Source organism: Ictidomys tridecemlineatus, chromosome 4 (genome assembly GCF_052094955.1).
Source record: "Ictidomys tridecemlineatus isolate mIctTri1 chromosome 4, mIctTri1.hap1, whole genome shotgun sequence".
NCBI lineage: Eukaryota > Metazoa > Chordata > Mammalia > Rodentia > Sciuridae > Ictidomys > Ictidomys tridecemlineatus.
The window spans coordinates 76,977,700-76,997,472 of NC_135480.1; the positions used below are offsets into that span (position 1 = coordinate 76,977,700).

Sequence of the window (19,773 nt, forward strand, 5' to 3'; positions counted from 1 at the left end):
TCCAGGCAAAAGGACTGTGTAATTTATTTTATAAATTTATTTTCTAACCAAATACATCTAACAAAAAATTTGTTCCTAGTTATCAACATACTGTTAATAATTTTCCATGCTATATGTCAATGTTTTGCAAAGCTTATGCATTCAATGGGTAAATAAAAGCAGCACACAATAGTGGTTAAGAGCACAGAATACAGTCAGGCTGCCTAAGTCTGAAATCTTTACTCCCCAACTCACTAGTTTAAACTCTAAGTTACCGAACCAGAGCAATAAATCAGTTTCCCCAACTGTAATATAACAATAGAAACTCTCATAATTGTTATATTCCCCAATTGAAATATATCAACAGAAACTACCTCATTATAACTATGTTCATACTCATTTAAATTCTTTGAATAGTGAGTAGCCCACTATTGCTGCATGTCAGATATTTTAAAGAACCAACTAATATGCTAAGTACTTTACTAAAAAACAGAAATACCCATGGTCAAAACACCCACAGTTAAGATTACATGCAGTCTGAAAAGGACACAGATAATAACAAATTAATATAAATAAATAAAACTAATACATTCACTTAATATCTCTGTTGGAGAAGTGAAGTACATTTAGGGAGGTTTGTCTTTTCTAAGCTGAATCACTAATATTACTTTAATTGGCAAAATCTCTTTAAAAAGTAATTTAACAATCTATTCATCTAAACAGGATATCTGCTTAGTGGAAAAGGAATAACTATTTTGACATGCAGCTTTAAGCAACATAAAAACATTTAACTGTTGTTTTATTTTATTTTATTGTACATTAAAGGGGTCCTACTAAACTGGAGAATTAAAAAAGTCATTAATTAAGCATTTAGTGAAAAGACGATCTTTAGAAAACTTTCTTATAGAAACTACATCAACAAACACCATGAAAACTTAAAATTAAGCAATGCTCTGCAGAAAAAAAAAAAACTTTTCAAGCCTTGTGTTTTAGGGACACTGCCACATGCACAAAGACATAGGCATCTATAATCAATTTAGAACAGGCAAGCCAGGCAACATTAGATGAATTTAAATTTTAAGAATGTAGGGAAGGAGCTGGAAGATAAACAACTTCTCACCTATCAAACAAACAAAAAAAGAAAAAACAAAAATCTATCAAAACAACACTAAAACAAGCTGGACTTTAATTTTCAATAAAACAACAAAAAAAATAATCTTTTTAACATTCAAACAGCCCTAAAATGGATACCAGATCTCATGAATGAATTTTTCAAAGTTTACATGTTGTTTGTGTATTCAAGACATCCATTTACAGGCTTAGAAATGAATGTTGTTGTTTTTTTAAATGTGGGGGATAGGTTAAACAATAGCTTTAAGGCCCCTTAAAATATGTGCAAGAATGCTTTAAGGTTCTCTTCATTCTTGGAGCTTGAAGAACTGTCTAAAGAAAACTGAACAATTTATACTTAATAAGAATTAAAATTTCTGGCAGAAAATGAAATTATAAAGTAAAATCAGCCCTTTGCCATGTATAGGTACACCAAGAAGTTACATCATCAGTCTGTAAACGTTTGTTAATATTTTTAATCATTTATATTAACTAAAATTATTACAACTAGAATAGGACTCAAGAATAGGATAGATCTTTAAGAGTTTTACTAAAAATAGCTGGTTAAAATTAAATGTTCTATTTTAGTTAACATTACTGTACCAAGGCTAACTTCTTAGCTGTATAAAAGTCCTGTGATTATGTAAGATTTTAACATAAGAGAAAGATATTTAAAGAACTTCTACTATTTTTGCAACTCAATGTAAAATTATCTCAAAATAAGAGGTTAAAAAAGTAAGCTCAACATTACTTTCTTTACATTAGCAAATGTGCTAGCTAGGCAATAAAAATGGCATTTCAAGTTTCCTGTGTTGAAGTCAGTTACCAAATGTTTCACATACCCAGCTTTCGACTGCTTTGTTATATTAATTACTCTGAATGCAAAGAAAGACATAGCATAATTCTAGACAAATGACTCAGTAAATTAACAAGTTTTATTAACTTTTTTGAAAAATTGATAGAGTAAAACATACTCTACCTATCTATCCTTTTATGAGTTTCACTAATGTAACTAGACTACATAGTTGTATCAAAAAGGAAAAAAAATAATCAGTGCTTTGTAACTAAGTCTGAGGTTTGAATTTCTCACCTGCTTTAAATAATATTTAAATCCTAAAAAATGAAGACATTTTACAGGAGAAAACAGACTCAAGAAGAAAACATTACAAAAGGTATAATGATAATTACTTTAAATCAAATTTACGAATCAATTTCTTTCTCCAAACAAGGTTCCATGTTTACAAAGAACACAGGTTACTAATTCCAAAAAGACAAGTTGTCAAAACTTTAAATACTTCTCTCAATACTAATAGTTACATTCTCTATCTGGATCACACTTTTATTGCCCCAAATTTCTTGCCATTTGTTTTAATGTCAACAAAGCCTGGGTGCCAAACTTTGTAAAACTGTGACAGAGCTAGATCTTTAAATAATTATTATAACTAATATATCTACTAGTTATTTGCTAAGAGTAACAGAATGATATATACAAACCTCTTATGAACTAAAATAGTACTTCTGCACACTTTTCTTTGCAAGAGTTCTATTAACCTAGAATATACTCAAGGGGTTTGGAAAACTTTTTGACTTTCATTTATCTGTATAAGCCTAATAATAACCAAATTTATTAAGTTATGCCAGTTTGAATGGCATAACATTTCTTAAAATTTCCTTCTTGAACTCTGTATTACCTCAAAAAGCGACCTATTCACTAATGGTCTGAGAAGCATAAATAAATCAAAGCATGTATTACATATATTTAATACCAATAAAATACAATATATGATCAACATTGTATTACTATAATTGTCAAGCTCTACTTGAAAGCCTTTAAAAAAGCTATTTTATTTAACATGTAATAGTAGGCATAAAGCAAAGTTTATGTATTTAGTTTTCTCATTTTCTACTGTATTTCCACAAACCTTTAAGATATAATTTTAGGTATTTTTCTATCAATAAGGCCAGATAGTGTTGTTTTTTTTTAAATAGGTAACTGAAGGTTTTAAGAGGGTTTAGACTGAAAAATCAAGTACCATTTAGTCATAACATCATATAAAGACCCTTAAACAGGAGAAAGATTTTTAACATTATTGCTTAAGTCTTATAAAAATAGTGAATTTTAACCAAATTGATCTCTCTCCAGTCTTGTTTCCTTTACTCTTAAGTCATACTGTTTGGCAAGTAATATAGGTAATGATGTAATTTTAAAATTAAATTAACCGTGAATAAACTGTAATTTGTTGGTCAGTGCATATATTTTGCCCCCACTTTACCTAGGATAGTCCTCTTGGAAAAAGTGACTATCCCACATAGAAAACAAAAACAAACAAAAACAATGCAGAACTTCATTTCTTCCTTGAAGATTTTCAAGTATTATAGGAACAAAAGGTCCACAAAGAGGGGAAAAAAAAAAAAACTGATTAAAAAGTTGACATTTTCATCTTGCTTTAATAATTATAAGATAACAGAAGTATAAAAAAACAAATGTCCCTTATTATTTCTTTGTTTAACATAATAATAATACACTAAGAAATACTGCAATTACACTCGAGCTATTTTCCAGCTTCTTCAAGTAAGGGACATAACTATGGTTCCACCAATGAGAAGATATGAATAATCAATCTTATGGAACGCAAAATATGGCAACACAAAAAGATAATTTGACTTTGGCTTTTAAAAACAAAAACCTAATATGACCCTGAAATGCCTGATTCAACAACAAAAAGTTACAGCAGCAAGCCACCACTTCACCACACATTCAGAATTCTGAAATAGGCAACAGCCCTCCCCCGACCTCAATCTGTAATATCTTCTTTTTGTTTTTCCTGCTTTTTGGTTGTAGGTAGTTCAAGGCTTGCCCACTGCATAGGTTCAGCTTTTCTCATGGTGATCTCAATCTTTGTTGCAGTCATAGTTACATAGCTTCGTTTTACATCAATCACCTGTAACATATCAAGAAGCCTAAGAGTAAATAAACTTGGGTCTCATTTAGTCCAGAGGAAAATATTGGTCTTCCTTATTCTAAAAATCCCAACCTCAAGCCTCTAAGGCCATCTGTATACCAATATTTAGATTTTTTTGTAGGACAATAAAGTTACAGATCTGTAGTCCACTTATTAAAGGATTTGCCTTTTATTCTACAAATGGTACTTTAAATTACCCGAAATTTTGATGGGTTCATAATACTTACACCCCATAATTTGACATTTTGATGAAATTCCTTCTCTCCTTCAAATACGATGTGTACATTTAACTAAAAAAAAAAAAAAGATAGAAAAGAAAAATTTACTTGAAGTTTCATACTGAGGATGAAATACCACATTATCAGGCAACTTTTATAAGCTACTCTATCTCCAATATGCTTTAGGAGAAAACCCTATAATAAATTTTAGATTTTCATTCATAAAAGTTTCCATGAATATAATTTAAAATTACTTTTTGATGTGGAAAAGACTTTTTTTGTTTTTGGTAATGGGAATTGAAACCTCAGGGATACTTGGGCACTGAACTACATTCCCAGCTTTTACTTTTTATTTTGAGACAGGATCTCAATAAGTTTCTGAGTCTAGACTTGAACTTGGGAGTCTCCTGCCTCCATCTCTCCAGATGCTAGGATTACAGGCATTGCCATCATGCCCAGTTTATATGGGAAAGATTTTAAAATCCATTGAAATAAGAACAGTATTTCATAATGCAGTAATGTCAAAACAATGTGAGCAAGACAATTTAGATTCAGCTGTTTAGTGTACTTACCAATGTACTATTAGCTTCTACTCGACTAAGTTCTGGAAGTGAATTTTTAGCATACACTGAAATGGTGACTTCACCTCCAGTCTGATGCCAGTCATGTCTACATGGAACAACTTTTTTCCCCTGAAATGTAAGAAGACCTTTATAAGTTTAAAAAGCACCATATAATTAATTTGTTCAAAAGAAGAATTTGACCCATGAAAAGTAGAGGAAAATTACTATGCAAATTAAGAACATAATGTTTTTAGGACAATCAACTCCCAAAGTTTCCACCAAGAAGTTTAAACTATAAAATAACACAATACAAGAGTATTTTAATAGTTAAATCCTACTATCCACTAAGTACCTCTTTTAAAACATTCTTTGAAGACTGAAAATTAGAAAGGATGTTGCTTCAGTGGGATAAACAAGACAACAACTTAACTTCAAATATGGAAACCTTCAATATATTTTCTACAAGTAATAATAATTTGGGAGAAAAATGACCATTTGCACATAATCCTCTTGTCCTTATGTATTAACATACAGGGGGAAAAGAAGGGAAAAAAGCAAAAGTAATCCTCAATTACTCTCAAGTAACCCTCAATTATTAGTGGTTTATTGCCATACCAATTCATTTTCTTAAAGAAGCAAATGGTGATTTGTCTTATAAATGAGAACAACTTAAATCAAATTACATAAGTAAACTCCATGACACTACCATTATAAAAGGCAGCATTTACACTTTGGTACAACAGCACTAAGTTTAAATAATAAATTTATCACTCATAACTTTTCCTTAGCTACTATCTCATATATCTAATACTTAAATTGAACTTTGGGAAAAATACAAAGGCAGACATAACTTTCTACTAACGGAAGATTCATGCTGAATGAATTATTTAACTTTGGAGGATACACTTATAATAGTTAACCATGTGTGAATACAAAGTCAACAGTTCAAATATGAATAAATTTCTAACTTTTGAAAATTTACAATAACTTTCTAAATTAAAAGGCACAAATTTTGCTGGCATGGTGGCACACATTTGTAAACCCAGCACGTTGGGAGGCTGAGGGAGAGGATTCCAAGTTCAAAGCCAGCTATTTAGGGAGGCACTAAGCAAGTTAGTGAGATCCTGTTTCAATACAAAAAATAAAGGTTTCTATATTTGAAGTTAAGTTGTTGTCTTGGGGATGTGACTCAGTGGTTAAGCATCCCTGGGTTCAATCCCAGGGATGAAAAAGGTATGAAAAAGTTTTTTTAAAAAAGTACAAGTTTGGGGCTGGGGTTATATCTCAGAGGTAGAACGCTTGCCTCGCATGGGTTCAATCCTCAGTACCACATAAAATAAATAAAATCAATAAAGATATTATTGTGTCCATCTGAACTGAAAAGGGTCATTATTTGGAGTTTATTAGTGTCAGTACAGCATGGAAGATTAATTAATATTTCCCCAGAGTAAGCAAAGGAATTCAGAAGAATTCTACTGAAACAAGTCTGCAATCTACTCCTTGGCCACTAGATGAGGCATTTGTGCATCTGTAAATGGTTAAAGTTTTTAAAAAAAACAAAACATAATGTGGAAACAGGATTTGAAATTAATTTTCATAATAAGCTTCACTTTAACAGGCTCTAGTATTTCACAAAAACCCATATACCTACACCAACATATGCAACAGCTATTTTGTTCAACAGGCAGTGCTGAGAGTTTGATTCAGACCAGTTTTTTCTGTGGTGTAGGGGTTGGGCACGATGAAGGTGATGACGACAACAAAGAAGGATACATTAACAAAATATTAATAAAATATTTGTGAGGGTGAGAATTCCTCTATAAATATACACTGAAAGATTTTCAAATCTCTCAAAAATGACTCAGACAAACACAATTCGGTGTCATTATTTTGAAAAGGTTACTTACAGCATCCTTTTTAGTCCACACGTGTTTCCCTGTTGTACAGCCTTCTTGGGCTAAGAACGTATTAAAATCAGAGGTTTTCCTTCTACAACAGCTCCAATATTTCATCCTTCAAATAATTATAAAAAATTTTCAGAAGTAAAACCTCACAATCAATTAAATATAGAAATATTATAGTGCAAGCATAATTTAAAAATCAGGGCAACTTTAGTATTTACCAGTGCTTAAGTTACAGAACAGTAAAAATGGACACACATGAGAAAAGACAATAATTTAAAAAGGAGAATGCCACTTATTATGTAAATTTGAAGCTCCTGAGCATAGACTAAAAACTATCACAAAATTCCAATCAATTTTCCACTTGTAGCCTGCACTCCAGTGTCCTCATGAAGCTAACAAAAAGTGATACAACAAGATTTATAATCATTTCATTTCAATAACCTGGTAAAGACTATGAAATTAACAACTAATGTTTATACAACCTGTGATGGTCAATCCCAAAGTAGAAGAAAATTATCATTCTTTAAGAAAAATCTAACACAGGAAGCTAAAATTGCAACAGTTTCAGGTTTGAGCCTTGAAACATAAGGAAACAGAGGAAGATTTTGAAAGCTGTCCTATTTCTTTAAACTACAGACAACCTCTCAATTGAAGACTGGAAAAATAGGAGTTTCCCTGGGTAGTAATGCCTTAATTGCCCCTGAGCCAAAATTCTAAATGTGCTGCCAAATGTCAGACAGTCTTTCAAACAAAAAAGAGTTTAGCTTTAGCCCAACTAAGAAGAGCATCACATTGAAATGGAAAATACAGTGTTTAAATCACAATGGCCACTTAATAACTGTAATCTTGTTTTTCTTCTGTTAAGACAAATCCCATATTTTTAAGTTACTATAAAAATTAAACAGCAATTTAAGTAGAATACTTAATAACACTGCATGGTAAGTACCTAAATATATGAAGGTTTAAATTTCTAATCTCTACCATAAGGTATTTTAATTAGTCATGCATAAGTTACCCCTCATGGAAAATAGGTACTCCAGAATGATATACACAAACTTCTTCTAGACTCTGTAGACCCTGATATGTCTAAAAGAGAAAAGAAAAAAACAAATTTAGCTGCCTTATCTCTCAGTTGTATCTTACACATATTTGTTAGTACTACATTGCAGGCCATCCCAATAAGAAATAAAAAATTATTCCATTTTACATATGGTTAAATTTTAGGCTCTTGTGAAAAGGCAAATAAAAAAGTAGGCAATAGATAACATATTAAATGTTTTCATAGCCTGAAATTCAACCATATTCATGTATTTAAATTTACAGAAACATTCAAAATAGATTAGGATCTTCATCAGAAAGAGATACAGCATGATTAGGTATATAACAAACTCTGTTAGCATTATCAATTAACAAATTGATAATGCTAACAGAAATCTAATACATAATTCTGGAAATTCTATAGTGCTGGTTATTTCTCTTCCCTCAAATGGTAAAATGAGCTGCAGATGTACTTATATTTATGTCTATGGATCTCTTCATGGTTTGTTTGTAAGATCTAGGCCCCATAAGCTGCTATATGTAAAATCTCTACAGATGAATTCACAAGTTAGATTAATAAAACATGGAAGCAGCCAGCAGCCTATTTTCTCTCTACTATTGTATTTATAGTAACTATCTACATGAACAGAACATAAAATTTGATGTTTACATTTTGTAAATCTGAAGTATTGAGTGTGTTTATTTCCTAAGTTATCATGTGAGCACATAAATCCCAGTATGTTAGATTTTAAACTTATCACTATAACTCCCCATGTCTGTTCTTCCCATCTTATATGATGGCATCATAAGTAGTCTCTCAAAATCAATATCTGTAAGTGCTCTTTAGTTTCTCCACTCCGTCCACCTACATGTAGTCTATCATGAAATCCTGTTACTCTGAAAAAATCTATTGGTTTAATTTCCTAGCCCTACTGATGACCTAGCAGATTTTAGGTAATTACACTATATGAAGTTTTCTACTACCTCATTTCTCATCCTTTGATTTCTGCTATCTCAGTAAAATATCTAATTACTATCACTTTCTTAATTTATAAAGTGTGAGTGATTTACCTCACACCTTATACAATAATTAGCTCCAGGTGCTTTCCACATTTAAATGTGCCCCTGTATGAGAAAATATTCATGGCAACTCAAAAAAGAACAAAATGAAAACAAATCAAATGAAACAAAATAAAAAATAACAAAGCCATGACTATATGCAACAAACATGAACCTAACAAACAAAAGACGACAAAAAAGAAAGTACATGCTATTTATATTAAATTTAAAAAGTACATTCTATTTATATTAAATTTAAAAATTGGCACAACTAATGTTGATAGAAAAATGCAGTATCCTTTGCAGAAGGGAAAAATGAATGGTAAGAGTGCTCTACCATGATGATGTGTTTCCTCTGAAAATCCCTTAGCTATAAACTTGTATTTGTACATGATTTAACAAATTTCTGTTATATACCTCCATGAAAAAGATTTAAAATTTCTATAATGGTCTCCATAATCTAAAGTAAGGTCTTACTTTCCAGCACTATTAAGATTTGACCATTACTATTACTAACCTCTTTTAATCTCAATTCCACACTAGCAAATTGAATAACATTCCTATTACTTAACGTTCTCTTTATACTACTGGTATCACGGCTACTAAAATACACTTTGCCCCCATATTTTCATAACTCTCATTCATTGTTTTCAAAACTCACCTAACACTTTCTCTTTCATCTTCTTTCTTCCATTATTACTCTACTATTTGTACTGCCTTCACTCCAAGAATTAATAATTTCCTTTTATCTACTACTTCTACCTCATATACATGTGAATAATTTTATTTCCACCCCTTAATCAGCAATCTGATTTTAAACTTAACAGAAGAGAAAAATAAAGACCTGGCCTCTCATCATCTTCACTTTTTCATTTAATGGCAACAGCAATCACTCAGATGTTCAAGTCCCAACTTCCTTTTACATGTAATCCATTAGCAAGTGCTACCAATATTTCCAATTATACTATACATTCTACATGTATTTGCCATGTCAGGCACTGTTCAAAGCATCAAGAGATAAAAAGAACAAACCGAAACATTATAAACCTTAGATGAGTGGTGGGACAAGTTAGATAGTAGTAAAATGACATAAAGTTTTAAAGGCCATGGAGAGAAAAAGAGAGGGAGAAAATGTTTACAAAGTAAGCAGGATAAGGTCTCATTGAGATGTTTGATCATATTGCATACATAACAACTTCTCAATAAACTCTTATCTCTGCCCATAATAGCATCCAAGTTGGTTTCTCTTCCAATTCCACTGCGGTTCTTCAGCATATATTGGCTACTCACTAGTCACAGACATCCTTTTGTAACTCCTAAGATAGGTAATTTTCCATCACACTTCACTTGACTGAACTTGTTATTGCTTGAATAGTCAAGCTCTAACACCTCTACTCATGCTGCTTGCTCTATCTATAGCACTCTTCCCCCAGGTATGTAACTCATTTACTACATTATAAAGAATTCTAATTCTGTCACCATGTAAAAAAGAACATAACTGACAATTTTATTAAATGATAACTCCCAACTCCATGCACTCTAGTTCCTTCTTTTTACTTGTTTCATATCTACCTGAATTCATATTTAACATTTTTTTTGTATTTGCACCCATACTAGAATGCCAGCTCCATAAAAAAGAGATTTTTTGGGTAATAACCAGTATTTCCCACCCCTACAACGTACTGCACATAGAAAGTGCTTATAAATGGTGATTAGACAGACTCACATGATTCTAGTCTGTATTCCATGTTTACAGCCCTACTCCTCAGCATACTGCCAAATGTATAATAGGCACACAACTAATTTCTAAATTGAGAATGAACTGTACCCTCTTTCTTCAAAATTAAAATTCTACTTCATAACATAATAAGATTTATAATACATACCTTTGAACACCCTCCATTTTTACATGAGGTCCCAATCTTAATTTCATCACTGTCATCTTCTAAAATGAAAATAAATCAATAAATAAATAACAGAAGTTCACTGCAGTGCCATTCTTAAGATGCAACTTTTCTACAAAAAGTCATATAATAATTCATCTACTGTAATTAGGTTTTCTTCTGTAGTGTCAAAAGGATATATGTTGTATTTTTATTCTATAACGTACTACTTATCTAATAACCACGTCAAAGAGAATTTATGAAAGGATAATTTTGTCCTAAGGTATTAGGTATATGTCACAGAACATTAAATATATTTTACATCATACACAAAGAAACATTTTTGATTATCAAAGAAATTAAACTATTAAAAAATAATAAACCATAGAGAAGAAAAAACTTTAAGTAGATTCTCAATTTTAATAGAATAAACTACACATTTATTCTGAGCTATTATTTTGCATTTGGGAAAAATATTTTTATTATAATGTGTCAACTGGTCATATTTAGTAAACTTTTGGTTGAAAGTTTATTGGATAGAAAAAATTATAATACAATAAAACAAAATCTTACCTTTCTTATCTTCTTCATTCCCAGATGATAGTTTAAGTTTATCAAGTGCTTGTTTTAGGGAGGCAGATATTTTTAATTCCAAATTTGTCATGGGTTCATCTGGGCTGGAGAATTTTGAAACCCTGTTACTATTATTAATGTACCAAATATGTCCTTGTAATCAAACTAAAAAAACCTTAAAACCTTCTTTTTGAGATGTTAAGTGCTTTATGAATCCAGTTATTCTTAATAAGAAGTATCTTACAAATAGTTGCTATATTTTACAATCTACATTTTAGCAGAAAAGCTCTTTCTTATGTTAAAACATTAAGTCTCAAGTAATTAAATTATTGTAGGCACATTCAATTAATAATCATCAGGACCAGTGGAAAGAGAGTAAAGATTAGGAATCTATGTTTGACAAGATGAGTAACTCCGAGGAAGGGGCTGTGGAATTCTTCTACGTTTCATGCCCAAGTAAAATGCTATGCACATAACATACAGGCAGCGAATCCATACTCATTTCTACCAGTAGGGAGGTTTACTATATATGGATACTGGTAGATGGAACTATAAATTCAGATACAATTGTATGGTAAGAGGTTAAAAACAAAATCTGCGTAACATTTCATAATGGTTAAGTTTTACATTTCCACTTTAAGTCCATCCAAAAATATCAAGAATATTAATAAATAAAGCAATAAAAGTAAAAATTCTATTCATGCTGTACCCACAATGAAAAAACCTGACATTAACAAGTGCATAAAAATCTTTATCCTCATAATTCCTGTAGTATCATCAAATTAATTAGGATAAAATGTTTCCTTATCTTTTTCCAGTAATTTTTCAAATTGGCTAACAAGGAATTTGATAAGTATCCCAGGATTATGGATAAATGGAGTTGGAGTAAAATAATTTACTGAGTAGTTTAACAATGGTCTGTACTCAAGAATACTAATGAGCAAACACACTAAAAGTCTCTTGGGGATCTTATCTTGGTCCCATATTATTCAATACTTTATAAATATGTTCAATTAAGATCAATAGAGAAAAAGTCAGGAACACTGTAAGTTCTCAGTATGAACACATATTTCAATAAGTGTTGTCAATTATTTTTCAGAGCTGTTTAAAAAAAAATTTTACCATCTACTTAGAGTTCTGCAGTTTGGTTCTAAAACATTCAGTACTTAACGTGCATTATGAAGACCTAGCCTAACAAAAGTAAACCCAATATGCCGTCTGTTTGATTAGAAAATGATTATGAAGAACTGAATTTTAGTTAAAAAGGAGCAAAAGCTACATTAAGACACTTTCAAGAAATATGCCTTCAGAATCAAATGCATTAAAAAATTCCTCAGTATTAGTAACAACAGTTTTTAGGCATCTAAAAGTAAAGATTAATGTTTGGATTAATGTTTAAGATTAAGATCAATAGAGAAAAAGTTAGGAACACCATCAGTTCTCAGTATGAATACATATTTCAATTTAAACTGAATTCATGCAAGAACAACCACTTCACAGAACTTCACCATGCCACAATGAAGACACATGCCAAGTGGAAAAAAAAAAAAGTGTGACTCCCTTACCCTGGTAATAGATAAATCTGTAGTTTTGATGGTATGACAAACAAATCTGCAATGAAGTTTCACTGTGTACATGCCTCAAGTTGAGTGGGGATAAAATTAAAGGCTCATTTAAGAGAAAAATGCTATCATGCAAAATGATAAATAGAAATATCATGAACAAACGCTATTATTCAAGTGTGACAAAAATAAGCAACTGTAAAAAGTATACCTTGGTCTTTTTATCGCTTCTACTGGTTTAGGGGCTTGAATTATGTGCTCCTGAAATTTGGGTTTCAATTCAGATAGTTCTTTCTTTTCAGTAGTCTTGACTTCAGGCTTGACCGGCTCAGGTGGCTTCTCACTATTATGTCTACCTTTTGTACAGCCCTGTTAGTGAAAGGCATTCATTAAGAGTTGTCGTGTCATATGCCACAATAGAAACACTTTTATTATGTTGATTTATTTTAATGAACTAAATATATTTGCTAAATTTGAAAATGAGTTTGTACCTCTAAATAAAATATTTTAAGAAAGACTTCACAAATTATTTATATGCAAAGTTTTTGTACTCAAGATCTCAATTTGTGTACCAGTTCTACTTAAAAGCTGTATGACCTTAAGCAAGATAATCTTTCAAAATCTTATTCCTTACCTGTAAAATACAGGCCATAATACTGAACTTTTTTTTATTAGTAGAATATAAAATAATGTTATATCTCAATGGTATCTTTATATATAACAGTTTATTTCTCCTAACTGAAAATACTTTAAATGGTTGCCCACCACTCACTTTCTTCTGTGATGTTCTTTTAATACTGCTAACGTCAAAAACATAAAATAACCAATGAATAATTAATATCTTAAAATCTTATCTCCTAAGCAGATAGATTATTATAAAGGCTGTGGAAGGAAGGTGAACTCCATTTTAAAAGTAAAGTGCTATCTGATAGTTGATGAGGATGAGTCAATAGATAACAGAAATCAGACTACCCAAATCTGGAGCTTCCATAAAATGTACATAAAGGGAGATAATCTAGGGAAAAAAATAGTACTTACCACAATGCTTAAGAAATCAGAAAAATCAGTTGTTCTTCTCTTACAGCAAGACCAACCCTATAAAACATAAGAAAAAACTTAAAAATTATTTCTATGAAAACCACAACCCACTGAAACACTCTTCTTATACTTATCTCCTTGAATCCTGAAGTAACTTCCATATTTCACAGCTTTAAAGTGTTTTTTCAAATTTTGATAAAAACAAAACAAAACAAAAACAAACAAAAAAAACAGTGATTTATATTATGGCCTATCGTGAAAGAAAGCACCTTAAAACAAATTGCTTATTTTTAAAAATAGTTCCTAATTTTCAGAAGAAAAACATTTTACGCTGTACTACACTATGTGATTTTTGAACAAAATATCAAGTGCCTTAAAAAAATGGCTGTGACGTTATCATCTCTACTAACGTATTACAGAGAGTAGGGAAAAGAAAGGCAGAAATCTCAAGACATGAAAGGCCCCAAATTTGGATTAGGGACTAACTTTGTATATACTCAACTACATAAAGAATTTGGTATTGAGTTTTTACACAACATGTACTTTCAGATTTCTTTTTTTTTTTTTTGAAGAAAATTTTAAGTACCTATAAGCCAATTTTCCTTAAAGTTTTATTTTCTCTGAATAGAGATGTAGGAAACCAATTCTCACCACCTTAGACTGTTTAATAGCATTGATAGCATTATCTCAAAACAGTTATCCTGTTAGAAAGATTCGCTGTCTTACCATATATACACAATTAAATCAAATACTGGGATACACATATGACACAAGATAGCTATTTCAAATTCTACTCTGGGTCTTTTGCTAGTCCTCAGTAAAATAAGAAAAGGATCAATATAAAGCATAAGGTTGTTAACTGTCTTTTCTTGAGAAGAACTTTCCTAGAGTATTATATTCTTCTAACATTAAAATGTCCTATCTTTTGCAAGTTTAATTTCCTACTTGATTAAATAGAAAACTAGTGACTTTATACTGATGCACAAATTTCACCCAAACAGTCTGGGTTGTGAAATCCAATAATCTTGGAAAGTCTAAGTCCACAAAAAGCGTTAATATCACAGAGACAATAATAAACAGTACAACCACAAAACTGAGAAACAAAAAAATTACTTCGCTTTAGAAACTAACTGAACAGATACATGAATGGAGATATGCTACAAAAATCATTAGCCCAGAGGTGACATTGGAGAGTAAATAAACAGAATGAGAAAAAATAGGAAGCTAAAGATTGCAAAGTCAAGTATTTCTACTTTTAGCAGAGAGGAGGAAATAGTATAGGGGGAAAAGAAATAAAAGAAAAATAATCAATAAATGGCAATCCAGAAAAGAGAAAAATCCCCATTTCCTCCCCCCACCAGCAAAATAAATATCCCCACAGAAACACAGTTTTCATCCCCATCAAGTTTTGTAAAAAGAGTTAAATCTCAAAGTGCCCTAATGAAGTTCTGTTCTCCTCACTCAGAACTAAGCTAACATAAAACTGTTATTTACTATACAACTTTGAATTTGATTGTGCGTCAGTTAAATGCCAAAAGAGTCCAACTGCTTTCTGGAAGATCAACAGAACATTCAAAAGAAATCAACAACATTTAAACATATAAGGCTATTTATGTTCCTCAGCATAAAAGCAGTAGTACCTAAAACCAGGACAGCCACCAGGAAGCATTTTCTTTTAGATACACAAAGGAAACTCCTCAAATGTATCCGTTTTTCATTTTTTTTAAAGTTATCATAAAAAATATGCTCAGAAAACACTCTATTATTTCTGGTAATTCTCCAGAACATTAAGGAAATACAGGTGAAAAACTGGTAATTTCTCTCTTAAGTAAACATATTCTAAACTTAGCATGTTTGTAACAATCAGTCCTAAAGTTCATAGCTTTTTTTATTGGCCAACAGTGATAAACTGAAAGACCGAGATTCATCATAACTGCTTCGATTTCCCTTCAAAATTAGAAAGTAAAGAAATCATTAGGAAAATGATTTGGACTGCAAATAAAATATTTTATAACCGGTAAACATCATCATTCACTGTCTTCTTTGCTTTTAGTGGAATACACACATAAAGCCCCCCACAATGGTCATTTGAAAAGCAGACATGCCAGTAAAAAAAGATGAGAAAATATTTACTATTACATTTCTAAATGTATTATACAAATAGGAAGAAACTGAAAAAATATATAGTTCCTACCTTTAATGCATCATGAAAGACTGGAACACCTGGGTGATATGTGCAAGCATCTGGTCAAAAATGAAAAGAAAAAATAAGGCATTCTTTACAATGTATGTAGGAAAAATGCATACAACACTATTTCCTTCAGTTTGCTAAGATTTAATTCCTTTTCCAAATGTACATAACACTGAAGATCCTTGAAAATTCACTAATGCTTGGTTGATGCACAGCACAAAGTGCCTTATATTATATAAGTAACTGTTAAGATTTTAATTCAAGAGCATGATGCCCATAGATAAAAATTCTGAGGGGGAAAAAAGCAAATACAGAACAGTTTAAGGATTAATAACATTATATATTCTATATTCTTCTAATCTTTGTGGTAAAATTTGTTTATTATCAAACTTCAATGCCTAAGATTATGAACATACTTCTATTCTGTTTTTACAAAAATACTATTAAACTTAAGTGTACCTACATGCACTGATCCATAAAGGTTGCTCAAGAGATTTCCCCAAAACATATTTTGGAAGAACAGGATCCACATTTTAAACAACTTGTAATATCTAACTATAATTTAACTGTCCTAAACAGGTTATCAATTCCTAGGTACAAACCTCATTAAAAAAAAGTGTAAATCCTACACTCATTGGGGTTGTCATGATCATTCAGTGCTTCTGTTTCCCAACCCCATTATGGCACCAATCTTTACTTAACTCTCTTAAAAAAATTTATTTATTACAATTAGCAATGTAGAATATTTTGTAAAAAAATAGATAATAGATAATATAGACACACTTATTCTCAAGCTAGATAGCAAATGAACTTAGAGAAACTGTCAACTTGCACCTCTGTAATTTTCTCATGAGGTTACCTCACTCAAGCTCGTTAGTCTGTTTATCTTTCCATCCTCTACCTGATTCCTGTTACCTTAAAATTATTAATTCCTTGTACCCAGAGCAATTTCCTTATCCTGAATTAATAGCCAATATTACTTAATTAGTAACCATGTGTTATATAAATACTATACTAATGTGGTCAGAAAGTGTTAGGTATTTTCCTAGTACAGCAAATAAGCCCAAGGAAGAGATTATGAAAAAGAAAGTTGGCAGTTGAAATGTGTATGCAGGACAGGAAACTGAAAGGGGAGTAGAAGTAGAGAAGAAATATGGTATTGATTAATATTAAATTTAATGTACAGACATAAAGTCTACAATGTATAATATAAATAGTCTGAGGCAATAGTCGTCTTAACAATGGTCAGTTCTGGCAGAATGGCAGCAGGAATGACTCAGATCTTAATCCTATAACTAGTATGGACAAAATTAGAAAATCACTGTTTACAAAAGCTACTAACAAGCACATGGACATTTTCTTCTTTAGCTTTTATCAGGCTTGCCAGTTTTGTTCAAATCAAATTTTATAGATTAAGAACCTACAACACCACAGTGGTTAGCTATCAAGAGCTTTTCATATTGGGTCTGACCCTGGCTAAAATTCTTATTGTATTGCTCTTCAGTTTCTTCATATGTGTGGATTAAATAAAATACTATCTGAAAGTTTTGCTTTTCCCTAAAGTATTTTAATATATGCAAGTCACCAACCATGTCTTTTTTTACTTAATCACCTGCTAAATTTGTATTACAAACTAAAATGTCTATCATCTTAGAATAGGGTCTGATTTTTGTTCAGAGGGAAAAAATCTTCAGAGAAATCAATAAGCATGATAATTATGCCACACCACCAAGAAACGTGTAGATTAAGATTTTTTAAAGAATGATGGAACCAGCCATCTAGCTCCATGCAAGAGATAACTTGGAACTTGCTTGTACCTTCAGTTTTACCCATTTAATATGCCATTTTAGTTATCGTACAAGGTCAATCCTCTCATATTCTATAAAAAGTCTCTCCTTGTCAAGTCTACAGTGTGTTTTTAGTCATCTTCTAATCCTTACTATCATCTCCTTGATCTTCCATTTACTCAACCAATTTACTTAGCCTATTTATCCAAAGTCTCTAAAAATAATTCCCACTTTTTATTAAGTGAATAAACTTTCACCAATCTTATTGGAATTTCCTATTGCATGTGGTACTGTTGCCCACTAATCCATGGGGCTGTTTACACTGTTGGCTTTCCTGGCCCCTCTTCTTTTTCAGGAACAGCACCATTTCCACATGGACACACTGACTTCCAACAAAAAGTTTTTAACTCCTCTGAGCTGAAGATCCAAAGATAACTTCCTAAAAACACCATTCATTTTTTACACAAGGCGATCAACATTACCAACATTAGACACTAAAAATTCCTCTTCTCAAGTTTGTTACCCACTGAAACATCTTGACATTCCCTTTGGGTAATATCATGTTTATATTATAAAAATGTCAAGGACAGTAACTTGAGTATGCATAAACTGGGTTTATCTTTTCCTTAAAAGCTTGCACCAATGATCTTATTTTAAATGATGTCACCAATTCACCTGCCTGCCAAGATTTCAAATACCTTAATCTCTTTCACAAAGCCGAACCACGTTACTGTCATGTTGAATTCCTTTGATCTATTAAATGGTTCTATTACTACATACTTAACAGAGTTGCTGTGGTAAAGTGACAGAATAATGTCTGGGATAAAAAAAAAAAACACAATAAATGCTAGCTGAATTTAAGAAAGCACTATCATTTCCTATAATATTCAAGGAATCAGCTTATTTCCTTCTTCCATTTAAGAATCAAAATTAAGATTCGGTGGTTATTTCCCAGCGTTAACCTAGTGTAGTTGCTTTCATTTTACATCTGGAACTCTACACCTAAGCGCTGTAGGGATACTTCGCTAGGGCACTTTGAAAATGGCATATTAAAACGAAGAGGTTATTGCAAAGAATATACAAATTCTTTTGCAAAGGATAATGAAATGTGCCACCACGGCGGCTGTGTCAAAACTCAGAGAAGAAAAATCAAGCAATTTCTCTAACCAAAGAAAACTTTTTGGTAGAGCAGACTTTCAAGACAAACTTCTCTACTAAAAATGAGGCAAAACTTAAATGCTAGGCTAACCGGCTGCCCATCGCTCTTCCTTTTGCTCTCTCCCTATACCCGCACTCTCCCCAAGAAATCACGGTCAACAATACTAGGGGAACCGCAAAGCAAGCTAGCAGGGCTCCTTAACTTTTAACTTCCAAAGGAGACTGCGGGAACGCAGGTTAAGAGTGTTTGTTCAAAACTGGAGGCGAAATACGAGAGTGAGGGTCGACCCGGAGACACGTGGATCCAGTCGGAGTTACGGGGCAGGGTTTTCGCCGGTGCAAGAAGGCTGCCGGGTGCTGGCGCTCGCTAGGCGCCGAACTAGGGGAAGGCGGCCGGGGTCTCCAGCAGCTGCGGAGGCCCAGGAGGGGCGCCGGCCCGCGCGGCGCCACCGCGGCTCGCGGAGGACCCGGAGGCCTCCCGCGAGATCTCTGGGTGGTGAGAGGGGGAGCTGGCAGCGCTGTTCTCTTACCATCCGAATTGTTCTCCGGGTCGAAGCGCTGGCCGCAGCCCCGATTATAGCATAGCAGGGCCATCTTCTTCTCCTACCGTTACAGGCAAGGACCAAACACCGGGAACCGCAGGACAGTGCGACAGACTCTGCTGTAGCAAGCGCTGACCTGAATCTTAGGGCGGCTGCCGGCTTCCGGAAACCGCCGGTTCCGCTTCAGGAACCTTCGCGAATTTTC

The 19,773-nt window shown here is 32.4% G+C and overlaps 1 protein-coding gene across 1 annotated transcript; it reads right to left on the bottom strand.

Moving 5' to 3' along the window:
* Nucleotides 1-19,769, bottom strand: Chordc1 (cysteine and histidine rich domain containing 1). The gene is made up of 11 exons (XM_005341726.5): nucleotides 19,557-19,769; nucleotides 16,085-16,134; nucleotides 13,891-13,947; nucleotides 13,064-13,221; nucleotides 11,291-11,394; nucleotides 10,721-10,779; nucleotides 7,753-7,823; nucleotides 6,741-6,846; nucleotides 4,843-4,962; nucleotides 4,280-4,342; nucleotides 1-4,031 (listed from the first exon to the last, which is right to left on the bottom strand). The coding sequence occupies exons 1-11, from the start codon at nucleotides 19,618-19,620 to the stop codon at nucleotides 3,885-3,887; spliced, it is 999 nt and encodes a 332-aa protein (XP_005341783.1). The 5' UTR covers nucleotides 19,621-19,769; the 3' UTR covers nucleotides 1-3,884.
* Nucleotides 19,770-19,773: the final 4 nt, after the last annotated feature.

Coding starts and splice junctions, on each gene's coding strand:
- Chordc1 (XM_005341726.5), bottom strand. CDS start 19,620: ATGGCCCTGCTATGCTATAATCGGGGCTGCGGCCAGCGCTTCGACCCG. Junction 13,948..16,084: donor TCTTTCATGATGCATTAAAG/GTAGGAACTATA, acceptor TATGTTTTATAG/GGTTGGTCTTGCTGTAAGAG. Junction 7,824..10,720: donor AAAATGGAGGGTGTTCAAAG/GTATGTATTATA, acceptor TTTCTCTTTTAG/ACATATCAGGGTCTACAGAG.